Below are 20,724 nucleotides of genomic sequence, written 5' to 3' on the forward strand. Positions count from 1 at the left end.
CAAATCATGCCCTGAATTTTCCCAGCTCTTTCCATCCAGCTGTGCCCTTATGATGGTTAATTTTACATGTGACCTTGGCAAGGCTACTTGTTAAACACTAGTCTATATGTTGCTATGAAGGTATTTGTAGATGCGATTAACATTTATGATGAGTTGGCTTTTAATAAGGCAGCTTACCCTCCATGATGTGAGGGATCCTCATGCAATCAGTTGAAGGCTTTAAGGGCAAATGCTGAGATTTTCCAGAAAGGAAGGAATTCTGCCTCAGGACCACGTCAACTTTTACCTGAGTTCCCAGCCTGCCAGCCTGCCTTGCAAATGTTAAACTTGCCAGCCCCCACAATTGTGTAAGCCAATTTCTTAAAATAAATAAATCTCAATAGATAGGTAAATAGCTACTTAGAGACATAGACATAGATATCTCCTATTGGCTCTGTTTCTGCAGAGAACCCTGACTGATACAGCCTTCCAGTCCCAGTCTCCATCACATCTTGCCCAGATGAAAGTGCAGCCTCTCACCAGGGCCCAGGCTTGCATATCAAATCAAAGCCAGATCATATCCCACCCTGCCTAACTCCTTCAGTGACTTAACTTGGCAATTTGCAGGCCCAGCTCCTGACAGCATGGCCTATAGGATCCTAGAGGCTGTGGCCCCCGCCACATCTCAGGGCCCTCACCTCTCAACCCCTCCACTCAAGCCACAGAGGCATTCTGTTGGCTTCTCCAATGTGCCCAGCTCATTTGGACTTTAGGGCCTCTGTGCCTACTCTTGTCTCTGTATCGGGCACCCACCACTGCATGATTCACATCACCGCTTTGACCTTCAGGTCTCTGTTAAACATTACCTTATCAGAGTCCTTTGTGTGGATACCCCTGGTACTCTCTACCACTCCCCTTGTTTGGTTCCTCTATTCACTTAGCACATTTATGATTTTATGTTTATTTGCGGATACATCTGTTTATTATCTGTCTTCCCCACTATACATTAAGCATCTCAAAGGCAGGGACCATGTCATTTCTTTTCACCATTAAACCCTTAGCACCTAGTACAAAATAGAGGGTTCATGAACAATTGGGTGGCTGAACCCATAAGGCCTAGCGGCAGCTATGCAGCCTCATCTTCCCATGTTCCTCGCCCATAACTGAAGATGCTACCTCAACACAGGGCTGGCCTCAAACCTGAACAGGTGACTTTGCTAACAATATATATGAAGCCTTTATAAAGCCTAAATCTGCATGATTCAGCATCTAAGAACTGTCAAGTTGAGGAAGCCTGGCTTAATTAGCAGAAGTGATAAAATAGAAATTCCATTAAAAAGTGCCCCCAAACAATTGTCCACCACAATACCTATTTAAAAAAAAAAATTCCCTGTCTTAGCTAACCTCCTGCTCTCATAATCCCCCACTGCTCCCCTCGGACCCTCTCCAATCAAAACCTCCTCTCCCTCATCCAATCTGCATAGACTTTCTGTCTCAATTGCAAAATTAGCTTAGCTTTTCTTCCAGCAATAAAGACTTTTTTTTTGTAAAAGGAGGAGGTTGCATAAAAGATAGTCCAGAAATTATTAGATTCTCTTTGGCTGCCTTGGGGAGGTAGAAAAATCTGTCAACACTCCCACATTAAAATGTTTGTCCTCTCAAATACAATTCACAACAGACTTCAAATTGACTAATGTAGTATCTTTGATGATTTCTTGTGAGATGCATAAATTGCATTGCCCAATTTGTTAATGGAAACTGAAGACTGGCAGCCTATGTGCCTCATGGCCATGACATAATGGTCTATTGTCTATGCTGAGAAACTTTTGGCTAAGAAACAAAAAGTAGGGTGTTTGTCTTTCCCACATATTTCAGTCAACCGAGAGTCTCTGTGGGCTCAGGGTTCAAGACAGGAACAGGCTGTGGAAATACAAGAATGAATCCAACATAAAATGGAATCCAAGACTTGGCCGCATTCCAAGTCACCCATCTAGATGAATTTCAATCCTGGGCCTGCTTTTTTAAGCTACACAATTTTTCAATAAACTATCTGCCATTATAAAATGCTGCAGATAATTTTTGTGCTTGATGTATTTGTTCATTCTTGAAAAACTGTGGTTTCCCTGCTCTGAGCGACATTTATCCATTCTTCTTCTTAGCTCATCTGAGCAGAAAGAGAAAGAAATGCACAAGGTTGAAATTAGACAAGGACTGATCTGTTTTCCATTCCCATTTCAACCCTGAGTGACTTGAACAAGACAATTACCTTCCCTACAGCTTAATTTTTCCTTTTAAAATGGGGTTAGCAATATCTGTCTTTTACCCGAAGTCCCAGAGGTAATGAGATGAAGTGGAATCCACTCTCCAGAAACACCTTTACAATGAAACTACTGTAGGTAGAAAATATGAAATTTCTACATCTTTTGCAAGCCAATAGCTATTTACATTGTATTGCACTTGATAATAAATTTCCTCAGAAGAAAGGTTCCTGGCCAATTGTTAGTAGTGGCTGTATTAATATTTGTCTTGTGAAGAGTACATATTTTCAGGGCACAGCAAAGAGAATGGGCACTTAGCATGAGGGCTATGAGTCTGGATGCTTAGTCCAGACTTAGAGACATGGATGGCTATTAGTCACAGGCTATTGGGACTAAAGTGTTTTGATTATTTTCAGTGCTTTTTCAAACTCCAGAGAGATGACAGGAAGTGTAAAATACCAACCAACACCCACATTTGTGGTGTAACTTACCTATATCAAGAAATGTTTACTCATATCTGTTGGCACCAATTGAAGCAGTTTCTAAACAATGTCCCACCAAAAATAAGCTTATTTGGAGTGCTTGGCAGAATGATAAAATACAAGTTTCACTTCTGCTGTGTGTATCCAATCCGTCTCCCACAACCTCCACCCCCAGCTCAGTGTTCATTCCAGCTGCTGCAGCGAGAGAAGTTCATCCCAGATCTGTCCCTGCCTACCCACCCAGCAAAAAGCCCTCCACTGCAGCGATGCGATAGTCAGCTAACTCAGCCTCAAGCAGAGCACAACACGATAGAGTTAAGAGGGTTTGAAAGCGGGTGGATTATATCAGCAAAACATGTATCAGTACCCACTGATACTCAGAGCAAATGTCATATATCAAATGCAGTCTTGTCCTTAATAGGGTTGCAATATTCCAAGGGAATTTGCAAAACTCATGCTACAGTGGTTTAAAACAAAATACCCCACATACCGGAAAACTGTACCATGACATGGTAAGAAATGTAGGGGTTGGGAGGTGGGCACTGTGTGGCGTGTAATGAATTCGACCTCATAAAATGCATGCTGCTTTCTTGCTAGGTTACTGAAATGCCGGTCACCTAAATGAATACTGATTGGTCCAGGTGCCGGCTGCAGATTGGCACCACCTGGTGGCAGTTACCTGTCTCACATTTCTGTATCTGGGGCTAGGGGACTTGAAGAACATCCTCAAGAGATTCCAGGAATCTTCAGATGATTGACATCTTGCCAGGCTGGGAAGGCTGACCAGGGAGCATAATACAGATTCAGGAGGTCCCTTTCTGCCTCCCTGCTGCCTGAGGCAGGGTCTCCCTCTCCACCACATCCCGTTCCCCACCCTAAGAACCTTAACTTACCACTAGGCGCTTTGTGGTTGCCACCAGCTCTGGCCTGCCCACTTGACTCCACTCTGGGAAACAGTCACTCTCCTTTATTTTCTCAAAGCCACACTACCATGGAATTTTTGGATGAGGCATATTTTACTAAAGATTTGAGGAGTGGAATCAGGGAATTACAGCCTAGGACAAAATTGTGTTTTCTTGATTCCGCACTCAGATACCACTGTTCTTGCAATGCACTGAGCAGCCATCCCTGCAGGAAATGTCTTGCTGGCTGTGTCCTTTTGCAAGTCCCTCTTCCAACCATGGGGCTCAGGTGTACCCATGCTCTTTCTCGCCCCTCTTTCTGTCATGCTTAATATGGAATCTTTCTCCCTTTTTCTTGTTACCTGTACTCTTGATATTTTTTTCCCACAGAGATCAATTTAGCATTTTCACTCCCCCCTAAATTAGGATTCTGTCCTATTTTTTCCTATCCCAAAATACAGTAAGGTCCCCAAAATACAGTAAACCCAAAGACCATCTAACTTGTTCTCTCGCAGCAATTCAAAGCCTGCAGAAGCTTTAGAATTCAAGTTTTGTTTGTTTTCTTAACATATCCACCCAGCTGAAATTTCAGGCAAGACTATCAGCCACTTGCCTCCTCAAATACCATTACTGCCCTCCCTCCTCTCCCTAAGCAGACTGGAGTGAGGAGGAGTGTGGGTGAGGGAGCTCAGCTTCTTCCTGCGTGAGTCTGTGTTTCAATACCTCTCGTGAGAGCATTCCCAGACTCTTGAGCCATTCCTGGCAACATACCCTTTTCAGAACATTTTTTTTTCTTTTGCCTAAGACTGCTGCCTAAGAAAGAATCTGTAATGGGGACATGAGATCCAAGGCAGACCAACAGCATTCACCACTACACTTCATCATGCATGTCATGCTGGGAGGGGCCAGTGGATTTACAACCTGATCTCTTCTGAGAAGCTGACAACCCGGCTGTGAATAACTGAGACCATTCTCTAACCTTCTTCATAAGAAACGTGCAGGTCTGAAGCTATTTTATTTTAAAAAACTAAGTAAAATTCAGGACATTCTAATGGTGCAGCCACTATTAAGGGTTCATTTGTTCAACGATTCAAGTCCTGTGTGATCTGAGTTCAGACCACAGTAATCCAGGTCAGTTTCTATCCCAGAAATAAGAGGAGATTTGTACTGCCATAGATAAAGGATGTATTACAAAGTCATAAAAATTGAGATGGTGCAGAGCTGACACCAGTAAGGAGGGATAGATGAAGGAAACAGAACAAAAACTCAGAAACAGGGCCAAGAATATAGCGAATGGTATGTGGTCCAAGTGCAAATTCAAATCATCAGGAAAAGGATAGAGTATCCAATAAGTGGTCCTGGGAAAAATGTAAACGACGTTGGAGAAAAAAATATTTGGAGTTTCTTCTCATAATACTCACCACAAAATAAATCCTTCATGGGCTGAATAGTTATAATGAAAATAAATAAATAAATAAATAAATAATATCAGTAAATGTTTTTGTGATTTTGGAATGGAGAAGGCCCTTCTAAGTATAATATGATAGACGCCATAAAGAGTTCTTTCCAAATTAGGAAAGACAATGTGAACACCCCAATATACAATTGGGTAAATTATACAAGCAGGCAGTTCACAAAAAAAGAAATGAAAATGATGAAAAAGCGTAATTATTGACATGGTTTGGCTGTGTCCCCACCCAAATCTCATCTTGAATTCCCATGTGTTGTGAAAAGGACCCAGTGGGAGGTAACTGAATCATGGGAGCAGGTCTTTCCCATGCTGTTCTTGTGATGGTGAATAAGTCTCACAAGATCTGATTGTTTTAAAAAGAGGAGTTTCCCCGCACAAGTTTTTCTCTTGTCTGCCACCGTGTGAGACGTGCCTTTCACCTGCTGCCGTGATTTTGAGGCCTCCCCAGCCACATGGAACTGTAAGTCTAATAAAACTCTTTCTTTCGAAAATTACCCAGTCTCAGGTATGTCTTTATCTGCAGCATGAAAATGGACTAATACAATTATAAAATTTTAATTTACAATGAGTTAAGAATTAGAGGACCATGTGTGACCTATCATGTTGGCAAACACTATGATACTTGACAATGCCCAGTGCAGCTGTGCAAATGAAAGGGTAATCTCATAAACTGGTACAGATTGGCACATATTTTCTGGAAATTGACCATATATATCAAACCTTTTAAAAACCCTTTAACTTAGGTCTGGTGACTTTAATCTTGGGAAATAAAAATGGAAGCAACAACACATATTTGAATATGTTAATTAAAGTATCACTTAAATATTAGAATATTGTAAATAACTCAAATGTACCAAATAGAAGAAATAGAAGACTAGCTAAATAACTACAGTACCTCCATGCAATAGAACATTATCACAGCTATTAAAAATTTTGTTATAGAAATATTTATTGACATAAAAAGATGATTGTGACATAGCATTGTTTTTAAAGTAATCTAACAGTATGCTTATGTGTGTACAAATATGAGTGTGTGTAGGAAGATATAGGAAGGTATCAATCCATTTTCTCAGAATTTATTTCTAGGTGACATGATTAGAAAAACCTTGAAGTTTTTTTCAATGCCTGTCTGTATTTTCAAATCGACAATGAGTATATAGTACTTGTAGTGAGAAACCTATCTATTAAAGAATAAATAGGTAAGAAAAGCTCAGGCACTCTCATTCAAGCAGATGCTGGACCAATTTCTACGGAGGATGCTGTCAGGAGGGCTTCTTGCTGGATGAGGGGGACAAGTATGGTGAGAATTCTAATGTTTTTTGAAACCCGAGATGATATTTTTCTATGAAGTATTTCCTTGGTGCCGATTTGGTAATGAAAATAGAGGAGCACCACATGGGCTCTGCCTATAAGGAACATTTAATCTAATCAAGCAGATGAAATAGTCATATATAAAAAGTAACCTGGAGAACAACACAACGAAATTCTGACTTGTGCAATTTGAGCAGAGACTGCAGTAAGAATTTGCTTCGTTCCCTGTCTTGTTCATTGGTAGGTGTCAGTGTGGTCTTCCCACTGAGGAGCTGCCCCAGGGGAATTGACTCCACCAGGAGGCAGCGGTGTTTGAGCATGGGGATCCTGTGACACCAGTTCTTCCATGAATTAAATATGTGCGCTTGAGCATCTACCTTGATGGCTCACCCCATCGCGAGACAGGGTGACTCTGGGACATTCCTGCCCAGGACTTGTGTCTGGATGGAGACACAAGTCTCCATCCTTGATGGAGGCCTTGTCCTGGCCTGTCTCTGAAGAGCAGAAAGATGGGACATGTACTCGGGTCTCTATAACCCAGGGTAGACATATCCCCTATCCTTTCAACCAGACACCCAGACAGCTTCCTTTGGCCCTTGGCCCCAATTAACGACTGCTCTCTCCCCTCCTTCCCATGGCCAAGTGTATTAAGAATGGAGTCTACACCCACTGCCTCCAGTTCCTCCCTTCCCACTTGACTCACCTGGTCCATCATCACTTTCTCTGATGATGCCACTAAAATTGAATCTGACCTGGGTCTCTGATGTCCAAAAATAGAGATCAAGTTCCCACCCTCACAAAGGCAGACTCTACCTGCCCCTGGAGTCTCTCTCCCCCTGCTCCTCCCTCTCCCCTCCAGCCTTTCCCCTGGTGTTGCCCCCACCCCCCAGATGTGAACCTCCTCTCTTCTCAGAGCCATCTTGCATCCCCTTGTCTTCTTATGGTTTTTGGACACATGAGGACTCCCAAATCTAATACCAGCCCAAATCCAGATCCAGACATGTAACTGCTGGCCCTCAAGGTCAACATGTCCAAAAGACAATCTACCAACTCCCCCCGACAAGCCTGTTCCTCTTTCCTGGGTCCCCACACTAGTGACAGTCACCTTCACTCCCCAATTCACCCAGGCCAGAAATTCAGGTAAATTCTGCCATCCACAGCCAAGTCCACTAGCTCTTCCTGCAAGCCACAGTGCTTCCTGAATCTCTCCCCTCCTAACGTCCATCCGTCCTGCCACAGCCCTCACTTAGGCCAGCACCACTTCCTGCCAGGTCCACAGAGCACCCCAAAGGCTCACTGCCTCTGGGCTTTCCCACCTCCGTCCACTTGCTCCACTACTGCCAGAGCACAAGCATCTGACCGTGTTCATTCTCTGTTTAAAACCACTTCATGGTTTTCCACCAACTTCAGAATAAATCACAACTCTCCAGGCTATCATAAAAGGCCCTTTGTGATTTGCTTCTGTCTTCCTTTCTAGCCAAGTCTTCTGGCACTTCCTCACACAGCCATGTCCTGTTCAGTTCAAATGGCATCTTAGTGCCTGCCTCATGCCAGGCTCCTTCCCCATGCCTTTGCACTTGCTCCCTCCCCTCCCGATAGTGCCCACCTCACCTGCCTACCTCCTACTTGTGTATCAGGGCTTAGCCATGCAATTCTCCTCCAGGAAGCTTCCTTGACCAGCTTGGTTGAATATCTCACCAGTGCATTATACACTTACACACATGCACAAAACACTGGACCATTGTATTTAGGTTTATTTTTAATTTTTACATTGTATCTATATTTGAAAAAGGCTCACTCACACCCCTACTCAATGTCTCCACTCCCCTTGAAGAGGTAACCACTGTCAACCACTTCCCATGGCACACTCTTTGGCACTACTCCCCTGCAGACTGTGAGCTCCAGAAGAAGAAAACAATTGGAACTCTCCTCAGTGTCCGCAGCCCCTAGCACAGGACCAGATATAGAATAGGTGCTGAATAAATCTTTGCTGAATTTATCGATTAACCAGTTGCAATTTTTGCCTGCCTCCAAGAGAACTTTCAAAGATCTTTGGAATTTGGCTGTAACATCCAGATGTGAGTCAACCAAGAAATACATGAGTATTGCTTTCTTTTACTGTCAAGAAGCCACATTGACCTGCTATTTTTTTTCCAGGAAGTAAAAAGTCAAGAATCTAGCACCATGCTGTGAGAAGGAGAGAGAACATGAGGGACATTTGAGAAAGAGCAGGAGGAATGAGGCTGCTCAGCTAGTATCAAATGAGAGATGGCCTCAAAAGCCCTCAATGCAAAGGGGGCTCTGGGGAACCACAAGTTCATGGTCACCTTGCGTTTGCAGGACCATCCCAGAAGGTTTGCAGATTCAGGTTTGCTTGTGACGTAGGATTAAGTGTGAAAGCTACGTGACCACAGGTTATTCACTGGGTTTAAGGAGGAACTGCATCAGTCGCAGCTACCAGCATCAGAAGTCTCAATGCCAGTGATTCTCAGCCCCAGCTGCACAGGAGTATCACCTGGGGAGCTTCTAGATCTCTGGAGCCCAAAGCTGCACTGCAGGCCAATTAAATCAGAAGCTCTAGAGTGGGATCTACACATTGGAATTTTTCAAGGCTCCCCAGGCAATTCCAATGTGTAACCAAGACCAAGAGCTGTGTGCTTCCAATTGAACATACACAGGAATTACTGGGTAGTCTTGTTAAAATGCATATTCTGATTTTGTCCCTCGGGGTGGAGCCTGAGAGTCTGAATCTCTAATAAGCTTCCAAGGGTCACTGATGTAGCTCAGCTTTAGAAGTAGTGCGCAGCATGTCACAAGGGGTATTCAAGAAGATTCTGGATGATTATGTGGTATGGATATTGCAAAGAATGGTAATGCATTGGATCGGGGTTGGGATTCTATCAATGCTCTTTGACCTCTTTGTAACAGTTGAAATTTTCTACCCACCCACCCCTGAACAATATCATCCACAGAAAGTCAATATATAAACCCAGCAAAGCAGAGCTATCTCATTAGAATAAAGATGGAGAACCCAGAGCTGTGCCCTCTTGGCCGCCTTCTTCCCCTACCTTAAGGCACCCAGAGTCTCCACCAAGTACACTATGACAACACCTGGTTATTATTTAATAAACCTATCAACCTTGATTTCAAATCCTGAGGATTATTTCAGAAACTGAAACTATTCTTGCTTTCGACAATGATCCCAGCTAGTGGGACATAAGGAAACCTAGATTAGTGAGCACCAAGATATTACGGCATTAAGGACAAGGGAATCTGCAGGATTTGAGGCTACATGGTCTGCATTCGGGAAGCTTATCCTGTAAAATGTGTCAAGCCTCATTCACTGCTTACAGGGATGAACAAAGGCATGAAGTTGTTGCTTGAGCCTTCCTTCTGAAAGTTCCGTTGAGTCCATCAGCAGGATTTAATGATCAAAATCGTTGTGCTGGGTTCTCTCATGTCTATGACAACCCAGCACATATCTCACCAGCTGGAGGCCAGCCAGTCTCTTCTGATGCTGCCTCTTGCTGTTGCTGTTATGCTCACTTATAGTGTATCCTTAACCCCAGATCTCTTCTCCCAAGGCAGATATTTATTCTGAGAGCTGATAAAATCCTAACTGGCAGAAATCTAGGAAATAGCAGAATGAAAGCCAAAACAAACATGGAGCCAAACAAAATAAGATTGTGCTGGCTCATTGACCAGCTCTCTAAAATAATGATTTTGACAAATATACACACAAAATAGACGTATCTCCAGTTAATTACAAGATATGGTTAAAAAAAAAATATATATATATATATATACTTTTCTAAAAAGACATCAAGGTAAAAAAAAGTATTGAATTTTATATTTTCTAATAATGGAATTTCATTGATTTGACCTACATTCATTTATAATTTTTGATAAGTTGGACACTGTTTGGATTGACCATTTGTAATTTCTATGTAAATGGGGTTTATCTGAGCAATATTTAGAAGGATGTGTTTAACCTTTTATCTCATCCAAGAATCAAATCTGCCTTTTATTTTTCAGTGGGGATGTGGCACGGGGAGGGTGTAGTTGTCAAGTGCCTCGGGGGAGCAAAAGACTGCGAATCTGGAAACCTAGAATGCCAGCTTCGCTCAATTTTTCTTACATAATTTGTTACTAAATTTATTGTGATAAAATATGTATAACAAAATTTGCCATTTTATAGTGTACAATTCAGTGACATTAAGTAAATTCACGAGGTTGTACAACCATCACTACTATCCATTTCCAGAGCTACTTCTTTATTTCAACCTTTCTGTAACAGCTGAAATGTTCTATCCACCCACCCCTAAACAAAATCATCCCCATCTTTGTCTCAAACAGATTCTGTACCCATTAGACAATGGCTCCCACCTGCTCCCTCCAACTCCCGGTAAACCTCTCATCTACTTTCTGTCTCCATGAGTTTGCCTATGCTGTATAGATCATATAAATGGAACCTGGCAATGCTTTTCCTTTTGTGTCTGGCTTATTCAGTTAGCAGAATGTTTGCAGGCTTCATCCATGTTGTCACACATGTCATCACGTCCTTCTTTTTTAAGGTTGAATGATATTCTATTGCATATAGAAGCCACGTTTTGTTTGTCCATTCATCTATTGGTAGGCATTTGGGTTGCTTCCACCTTTTAGCTGTAGTGAATGGTGTTGTGTGCAGATTCAAATAATGTCTGTGTGAGTCCTGGCTTTCAATTTTTGGTGTCTATACCTAAAAATAGAATTGCTGGATCCTATTTCTATGCTGTATTTAATTATCCCTATAGGAACATGGAAAAACCAATGTTCCTGACTGTAACACCTTTTAGCTGAAATTAAGCCCATATTTTTTTGTTGTTTTCAAATAAATAACAATTACTGTTGCTTCTTTAAAAAGGGAAGGATTTTTAAAAGACTGATATTTATCTTTGCATGTTCATAATGATCTGATCTGTGATTTCACAAAGGGAAAGAGCAGATTGTATTTTGTATTCAGGTATGGTGCGGCCAACAGATCAGGACGTGGTTGCCACTGAAAGACACTTTATTACTCACAGTTCCCAAGCTAAAGGGCCATGGCCCCACACCAAGCCAAGCCACACAGGAAAGCCTTTATTGGGGTTTTCTCAGGGAGGAGCAGGCAAGGCCAGGTAAACAGGTTTAAGATTGGCTGGTTTGAATGACTTCAGCAGCCTCCACGGTGTAGGAGCTGCCCCTAGTTGTCTGATGCCTGCCTTTGGGTGATTAGGGCAGGAAAATAGTGTCCTACCTTGTAAGAGCCCAAGAAAGCAAGCAAGTGGAAGTATGGGCTGTGTTTCGGTTAGTTTGCATATGAAAGGCATCCAAGTGGAAAGTTGTTTGTTTTCTCAAAGAATTAGCTCTGAAAGAGTCAGTCCCTCCCTGAGCTGCAGGGACCCAGATGCCAAAGCCTCAGATACAGAACCAGAAAACACAGTTAATACACACTTTAATAAAGTCATTAAATCACAGACAACAATGGAGTCCCAATAGGCTTGCATACCTAGGGTCTGAAAGAGTTCTCAGTGCTAGCTGTCTATTAGAATAACTTGGGGACAGTTTCTAAAATGTAATTTTCTGCTCCCACCCGCAAGCCAATTGAATAAATACCTTTGGGCACTGATCATTTTAAAAGTTTTCCTGGTGATTTCTTGTGCATTTGGGGTTGAGAACCCTTGGCCTAAGACAATGTTTCTCAAAGTCTGAATCACAAACAGCAACATCAGCATCTTTTGAGAACTTGTTAGAAATGCACATTCTCAGGCCCACCCCAGCCCTGCTGAGTCAGAAACTGTGGATGGGACCCAGCCCTGTGGGATTGTAGAAGCCCTCCAGGTGATTCTGAAGCCCACTCGAGTTTGAGGGCCACTGGTCCAGGGTAAGGAGCATCAGCAAGTTGACCAGAGTGTCCTCCCATCACACTCCGACCCAATCTCGCTCAGTGCCCTGCAGCAATGTCTCGGCAAAGCTCAGCTGACATGTTTTGGTCACAAACGATTAGTCTGCATGAGGCAGGGCTATTCTTTCAGGTAGGAGAAGTCAGTGCAATTTGGAGGTTTTCAGGTTCTCCCTACCCCTGTAGTCTCCAAACATTTTGCTTCCAAGCGATGCCATTACAGCAACCAGGAGGGACTGAGATCAGCTAGGAAACACAATATGTAATCCCTGCCATGGTGGCTGGAGAGCCCTGAGGCTCCCACAGGAGGTAACAATTCAGAGGGCTTTGAAAGCCAGGTGAGACTGGAGCAGCCTGTCTGCACAGAACACATGCACTCACACCCTGCTTGGTGCAATCTGTGATTTGTCACTTAAGCACTCTTCGAGTATCTTCAAATGCAAATTTGATATGCAGAGGGACTGAATAAGTAGCAAAAACTATGGGGCTTTACAAAAAAGCAAACAGAGTATCTACAAAGGAGAAATTGAGTGAATAAGTGGGTGTTCCTCATTGGAAGAAAATCATTGCATAAAATAAGCATGAATGGTGAACAGAGAGGAAGAAAAAAATCATTGGGTGACTTTTCTCCATTGACAAGAAGCTGGTTTTCTGACATCACAGACCTGAATTCTAATCTCAACTCCTCCCTTTACCAGCTGTGAATTTGAGAAAATTAATTAAATTCTAAATTTGGTTTCCTCGTCTACAAAATGGGATTGATAGTACCTACCCAATCATTTGCTTAAGGATTAAATAAGATAATGCTAGTAAAATGCTTGGCTTTGTGCTTTTTATCAACACTCAAATTTAACTACCATTTCTGCTATTAATACTATCATTAGCATTGTTATTTGCACAGTGACCTAGAGTAAAGTGCCCCCAAATATTAGCTGTTCTTCCTAGTATTATTATTATTATTATTAGGAATTCTGAGTATCTCCATTGTACTCATATCTAAGAAAAGGGCTATAACTAACCAGACAACCCAAGGACCCCCAACCCCCGAGAAAAAATACATTTTCCCAAAATTCAAAAACCTAATTTAAGTCTTCTGCTTAAAAGAAGCCTTCCCTTTAACAGAAAAGGATAAATTGTGCTGCCGTAACAAACCTCAACATCTCAGAGGCTTAACACCACAAAGGTTTATTTCTTGCTCATGTCCCAGTCAAATGTGAGTCAGTTGGCATCTGTCTTCCGAGGGGTAATTCAGGGACCCAGGCAGCTTCTATGTGAAGATATATTCTTAAAGCCTAGGCTTAGAAATGGCTTATGCTATGTGGCTTTCACCCACCCACTAATCCTAGTTCTAGGATTAGTCTTATCTCTCTCATTCAAGCTAATTATTCTGATACAGATAAATCCACTTATCACATAGCATGAATTGGGCCTTATCAGCCATCATGGTAGTTCTCAACTGAATGTACTAGTTGGTGTACAACGCTGTACTAAATTGAGCATAAGTGTAGTCTGGCAGGCATGAATTGAGTGGTATAATTACCTCCTTCATTTAGAGACTGTAGTTCTATTAGTGTAGCCTGAGTTTGCATTTTTTGCGGGGGAAGCGAATGATATTGAACTGATCATCAACTGAAATTGCCATGAGTATACAACAGATTCAGTGCCCTGTCATCAATGTTTTCTTTTTTTTTTTTTTCAATCTGAGCAGGAGTATTCATTATGGAAAAAGTTCACAAGAAAAACATAAATTGAAAAGATTTGTTTTCTGTAGTGTATTCATTAGTATCACCTCTCCACCCTATGCAGGTGACAAGTCTCCCTGGAGTGTGCTTTATAGCCCAAGCTCATTAATGGCAAATGCTGAGAAAGGTAGCTGCCAAGCCTTGACTGCCCCTGCAATAACAATAACAAACAAAAAAAAAAAAACTGAAACAATAAGTATCTTACCTTTCTTGTTTACCTTGCTGTAGGTACCACATCTGCGTAACTGTGCTGATCTACTTCCTCCCCCTGCTGGTGATTGGCTATGCATACACCGTAGTGGGAATCACACTATGGGCCAGTGAGATCCCCGGGGACTCCTCTGACCGCTACCACGAGCAAGTCTCTGCCAAGCGCAAGGTGAGCAGGGGGCAGGCAGAACCAACCCACCCTGGCACAGACAACAGGCTGTCGAGAAGGGACGGTACACTTGTGAGCCCCAGAGGCAGCAAGCACAAGATATCCCTAGGTCTGAGGAACAACAGAGAGGAGAGGAATCTTTCTTCAGTGTCTTTGGAACCCAGATCTGGCTGGACAGGCATGAGCCACCTCGCTTGCTCTTTAAGAGTAATTGCAACCTGTTGATCCATTAAAACACACACACTTAAATAAAAAATCAGCGAAGAGTGATTTGGTCCTCTTTTTATTATTTATTTAAAGTTTGACAAGATAATACATTCACGTGGTTCAAACATCAAAAAGCATTCAAAGGAACAAAATTATAGTGATGAAGAATGGATCAGGTTGCCAGGAGTCAGTGTTTGGGGGGGCTTGGAAGGAGTGGCCTACAAAGCAAGAGCATGAGTGAGTTTCTTTGCAGTGATGGAGCAGCTCTGTATCCTGACTGTGCTTGTGTTTTCATCTATACTTGTGATGAAATTTCATAAATCTATACACCAAAAAAAGAGTGCATGTAAAAACTGGCAAAACCCAAATACAGTCAGTAGTTTGATGAATGATCAGTGTCCTGGTTTTGATAATGTGGGATGGTTATGTAAGATGATATCATTGCAGGAGGCTAGTTGAAGAGTACCTGGAATTGTTTTGCACTACTTTTGCAACTTCTTGAGGGCCTTCAATTAGTTCAAAATGAAATATTTAAAAAAATTTAATTATTATCATGGGAAGCCTCTCTCCCTTCTAGATCTGCCATCTACCCAGGCCCCAAGCTTGCACACACACACGCACACATGGACACACACAGATATGCATACAATGGTAACCATTGTTATTTGTTTCTTAACCCTTCTAGATACTGGCATTTATAAGCAAGTAAATATATATTATTTTCTCTTCTTTTTTACACAAATAGTAAATACATGCTGTTCTCACTTGTTTCACTCAAAATTGACAAGATCTTTGAAAATCAGTATATAAAGAGCTTTCTCATTCCTTTTTTTATTCTTTGGTACTTCTTTGCATAGTATTCTCTGTTGGTACTTCTCTGCATAGCATTATATGAATGCTGTAGAGTTCTTTGCTAAAGATGTCTTGGGAAGGGGTTACATCGCCTGGTGTCTTAGTCCATTTGGGCTGCTATAACAAAATGCCTTTGACTGGGAGCTTAAAAACAATAGAAACTGATTTCTCATAGCTCTAGTGGCTGGAAGGCCCAAGATCAAAGCACAGATAGATTTGGTATTTCAGGAGGACCTGTTTCCTGGTTCATGGATGGCACTTTCTATGTCCTCAGATGGTAGAAGGGGAGAGGGGTCTCTCTCAGTCCTATTTTATAATGGCACTAATTTAATTGATGAGGGCTCTGACTTGAAGACCTAATTGGTTCCCAAAGGCCACCTGCTAATGCCATTACCTTAGGGGTTAGGATTTCAACATATAAATTTGAAGCGACACAAACATTCAGATCATAGTATCCAGTATTCACAAAACCTTCTTTTAAATCGCTTTTAAACATCTGGCACTCCCTGACTGCAGCTAGTCAAATCTTTTCCCTTCCCCTTCCCTCCCGCTCAGTCTCCAAAGCAAGCAGCTTGCCCTAGCTCACTGTGTCTCCCCTTGTCCCACCCCTTCTGCTGTGCCCGCCCACCCAGCCTGCTGCCCCAGGCCTTTCCCTCCTGAACAACCTTTCACGTTTGCTCATTAATTTGTCTCCCTGGGTTCCTCCAGTCATGAAGAATAATGTAACACAGTAGTCCCCAAATGTGAGCATGCATCAGAAGCATCTGAAAGGTTTGTCACACCCAGAATTTGGGTTCCTATCCCCAGAGTTTCTGATTCAGTAAGTCTGAAATAGGGTCCAAGTATTTGCATTTCTAACAAGTTCCCAGGGGATGGTGATGATACTGGTTCTGGGACCACACTTCGAGAACAGCTGACATAACCAAAGTCCTGTAGCACCATGTAGTAAGGATCCTTTCTCCTCCTTGAAGGGGCTTCTTTTAAATACTTCCCACTTTATCCCATACTGTGCACAGTGAGGACATGGGAGGAAAAAGGAAGTAGCCATGAGAGAGGGGGATGTGCTGGTGGTCTCACCTGTCTCACCCTCTTGCCAGGTGGTCAAAATGATGATCGTCGTGGTGTGCACCTTCGCCATCTGCTGGCTGCCCTTCCACATCTTCTTCCTCCTGCCCTACATCAACCCGGATCTCTACCTGAAGAAGTTTATCCAGCAGGTCTACCTGGCCATCATGTGGTTGGCCATGAGCTCCACTATGTACAACCCCATCATCTACTGCTGCCTCAATGACAGGTAAGGACCCCAACCCCATGAGCTCTCCAGGGGCCACAAGACCATCTACCTCATCCTAAATGAGTAAACCCAGCTGTGAGACAAGAGGGACAAGCGGGGACTGCAGCTAACTTGTCATCACACAACTCAGCCTGGCTGATTATCACCATCCAGGAATGGGAGCCCAGAGTGGATTGATTTTCTTTTTTTCTTTTCCAAGGGGAACCAGAAATCCATATTATTGTCCAAACTCTTCTGATTTATAGATACTGGCAACTAGTGGGGGAATTAAAAACTTCTGTGGTTAATGCATTGTAAGGCAGGTCTGCAAGCTGGATCCAGGCTCCAGGCCGTGGCGTGTGAGTTTGTTCACTCTGCTCTGTGGATCCAGTACACAGTGGGCTATGCATGCAGAAAGAATTCCATCCCCGCACAGAGCACATTTGCCTTCTCTGATCTCTCACTGTCCTCTTCCCATTTCATCTTATGATCTGAGCAGCTTTACCCACTTTCTTCCAGCAGTTCCAGCAGGACAAGGTAAGGCAAAAAGGAGTTGTGACCCCAGAGGCCTGATTCCTGCCCTCACTTAGTCAAATGGGTTGGGGAGAGCCATCCTGCAGCAGAAGCCAACGTCAGAGAAGTAACAGAAGGCAGAGCCCTTCAGGAATGGTGGTCAGCGGTAGGGAATTCACCATGGGGTGCAGAGGGCTCCCAAAAGCAGTCTGGGACACACAATGGCTGCAGCACAGTCTGTCATTCAGAGCAGCACCAGCCTCCGGGTGGGGAAGGAGGTGGGAGAGGAAGGAGAAGAATAAAATGCTTGTTACCATCTTTATATCCATCAGTCCTCAGCCTGTAAGGTGCTTTCTGTGAATCAGACACTCGGGTACTAGGAATTTGGGGAAAGACCTTCTCTTCAACTTGTCCAAAGGGTCTCTGTTAGTCTAACTCACACATTCACCCTTATTTCTAAAAGTTTCATGACCCACCTGCACTTTTTTTTAGGTTAAATCTAGCAGCATACCTTTAAGTAAAGGTTAATTCTTCCTATTTAACAACCGGAGAAACTGAGGCACACTGAAGGAACATGATGGCGGAGAGTCCTCCTTCAGTCAATGGGCTACTCGAGGGGAAGGACTGAATCTTGATATGTGTTTTTACCACCCAGTAACTAGCACAGCGCTGTGCACATAGTAAACACTTAGTGAATGCGTTTTGTTGATGTAGAATTGACCCAAAGTCTGCTGACCCCATGTGGGGGGAGACAGCATAGTTCAGGGCCACCCCTAGTAAAGACATATTTCACATAAAGATTGTTCCAGTGACGGATTTTTTTCTAGTCTTGGATTTGACCTTGTTGACTGACCCTTAAGCCTTTTTGGCCTCAGCATCTCCAGCTGTGAGTTAATTTTAAAAACAATAACAGAATCATGCTTGGGTATGTCCATGTGTTAACAAGCTGATGCAACGGTAGGCAGCCCTCTGAGCAGGCCATCCCAAAGGGTCACCTCTTCATCTGCTCACTCTCCAGGTTCCGTCTGGGCTTCAAGCATGCCTTCCGGTGCTGCCCCTTCATCAGCGCCGGCGACTATGAGGGGCTGGAAATGAAATCCACCCGCTATCTCCAGACCCAGGGCAGTGTTTACAAAGTCAGCCGCCTGGAGACCACCATCTCCACAGTGGTGGGGGCCCATGAGGAGGAGCCAGAGGATGGCCCCAAGGCCACACCTTCATCCCTGGACCTGACCTCCAACTGCTCTTCACGAAGCGACTCCAAAACCATGACAGAGAGCTTCAGCTTCTCCTCCAATGTGGTCTCCTAGGTCACAGGGCCTTTGGCAGGTGCAGCCCCCACTGCCTTTGTCCTGCCTCCCTTCATGCATGGAAATGCCCTTCATCTGGAACCATTAGAAACACCCTCACATTGGGGCTTGCAAAAAGGGTCAGTATGGCTTAGGGAAAACGTTTCATCCTCAAGTCAAAAAAAATCTCAATTCTTCCCTATCTTTGCCACCTTCATGCTATGTGACTCAAACCAAGTCATTGAACTCTGCTGAGCCTGTAAAATAAAAGGTTGGACCAGCTTTTCCCAAAAGCCCATTCATTCTATGATTCTGGAAGTGACTTTGGCTGCATGCGAGTGCTCATTTCAGGATGAATTCTGCAGCACAGCTGCAGACCCGGAAGACTCATTTTCCCGGAGCCCCGTGTTACTTCAATAAAGTTATTTCACATTAGCCTCCTGCAGCTGGAGGCTCCCATCACCCCAGCCTACACTTGACAGGATGAACAAAAGAAAGCGCCACATAACATCTAAATGAAAAATTTAGCCCTTTCTTCAAAGCATCTGTGAAAAGAAACATATGTATTCCCCTTTTTGGCATCTCAGTATTTCAGTGCATTTACACATCATGAGATTAAGAACCTCGAGCTTCCACATTATGTCCCCAGTGACTGTCCTGAGCAGCCGACGCAAGCAGAATATGTCCACTGATACCTGCTAATGTCTCTTACAGACCAGGAGTTGGTAGACTTGCACTGCATTTAATGTGTGGATGACCCTCTTTTCCTACTTATAAACAAGGAGGCTGAGTTAGATAATCTAAGTGTTCCTTTGAATCTTAACATCATATGGTTCAAGGTTGTATGGGAGTTTTTTTGTTTGTTCTATAAAAAAAAAAAAAGAATAAAAGAATAGAAGCAGTGAGTTTCATAAATAATACCCAGTTCCTGGAGATGTAGCAACTGCTAAGGCCATCTGTAACTATCCATCTCAGACATTCTCCGATTTGTCTTAAAATCCTGAGTACATTCCTTCTCCTGGAAAGTTTTGGCTTTTGACAGAGCAGAGGACTTCATGCCAAAGCCTACATCCATCCGGTGTTAGCAGGTTGAATTTCACAGCTGCAGAACACTGTCAGAGAAGACAAACATGGGCTTCCTGCTTTGACCTTTTGGGTATTTTAGGGTGGGGGCCCTAACCTTGATTCTTAATTTTACACTCGCATCATGCTCATATGTGCGACAAGCGAGAAGGCTGCACTTTGCAGCTGCACTTCTGGGAAGAGAGCATCTTGCATTTTCCCTTCAGACTCTCTGAATGTCTCCTCCCTGCCCCATGGCTTTGCCAGCTTCCTGTCTCTACAAGATAGAATGACTCATCAACCCTAAAGGACAGTCAGTCTTCCAAGAGCCATGAACTGAATGCTTTGAATCCTAATTCGGATTTAGAGTTTCCAGAAGATGAGCACGCAGTTTTCTTTTTCTGTCTCCCAGATCTGTGTTTTGTCCAGATTTGGCTGGAAGCAGAAGCTTCGTGTAACATCCATGAATGTCCTCCTGGTAGTTTACATAATGGGTGCACATGTGCCACATCCATACCATTAAGGGGAGAACAATGCACTGTTTACAGCCTTTGCCAGTCCTATTAGCTCTAATTCTACCAGGGTATCCGCAGGCCTGGGGGAAGAAGCAATAGTATAAGCCAGAAAACCTCGAGAACCACATTCTCCAAAGCAGCATAGGAAGTATTAAATAAATTAAGTGAAGCCAGATCATTGCAGATATATAAATGGAAGACAAAATTTAGCAGCAACAAAAGTTAGTGCCCTAAGCATTAGTCATACTTCCAAAAGACCCTTGCTGTGTATGGATTACTCACTTTGGAAGGATGTAAACAGCTAACATGATTATGAGAAGTACCTAAGAAGACGGTGTCAAGAAGCTGGGGACATCCCATCTATGGAAGAGAAGGTTGGAGTTGAGCTCAATGAGGATTAACTGAGCGCCTGCTCTGGACTTTGCCCTGAGCTGGGGACACACAGCCCCTGCAGCTCTTGAGGAGCCCACCTTATTGGCCATCACTAACTAACTCACCAGTCCTAGTGAGTCCAAGGTGCCCAGCAGTCGTGGAGGCATCTGAGAGGACAGATTCTCCACAGTGTTCTA

General features: G+C 43.2%; 1 protein-coding gene across 1 annotated transcript in view; it reads left to right on the top strand.

Moving 5' to 3' along the window:
• TACR1 (tachykinin receptor 1) overlaps positions 1–18,659 on the top strand; it is a 147,795-nt gene extending 129,136 nt beyond the window's left edge. Inside the window, 3 exon segments of the mRNA NM_001037861.1 lie at positions 14,294–14,444; positions 16,601–16,797; positions 18,308–18,659. Of these exon segments, the coding sequence (NP_001032950.1) occupies positions 14,294–14,444; positions 16,601–16,797; positions 18,308–18,599 (640 nt within the window). The 3' untranslated portion in view covers positions 18,600–18,659.
• The last annotated feature ends 2,065 nt before the right edge of the window (positions 18,660–20,724 follow it).

The sequence above is a fragment of the Macaca mulatta genome, chromosome 13 (genome assembly GCF_049350105.2).
Source record: "Macaca mulatta isolate MMU2019108-1 chromosome 13, T2T-MMU8v2.0, whole genome shotgun sequence".
NCBI lineage: Eukaryota > Metazoa > Chordata > Mammalia > Primates > Cercopithecidae > Macaca > Macaca mulatta.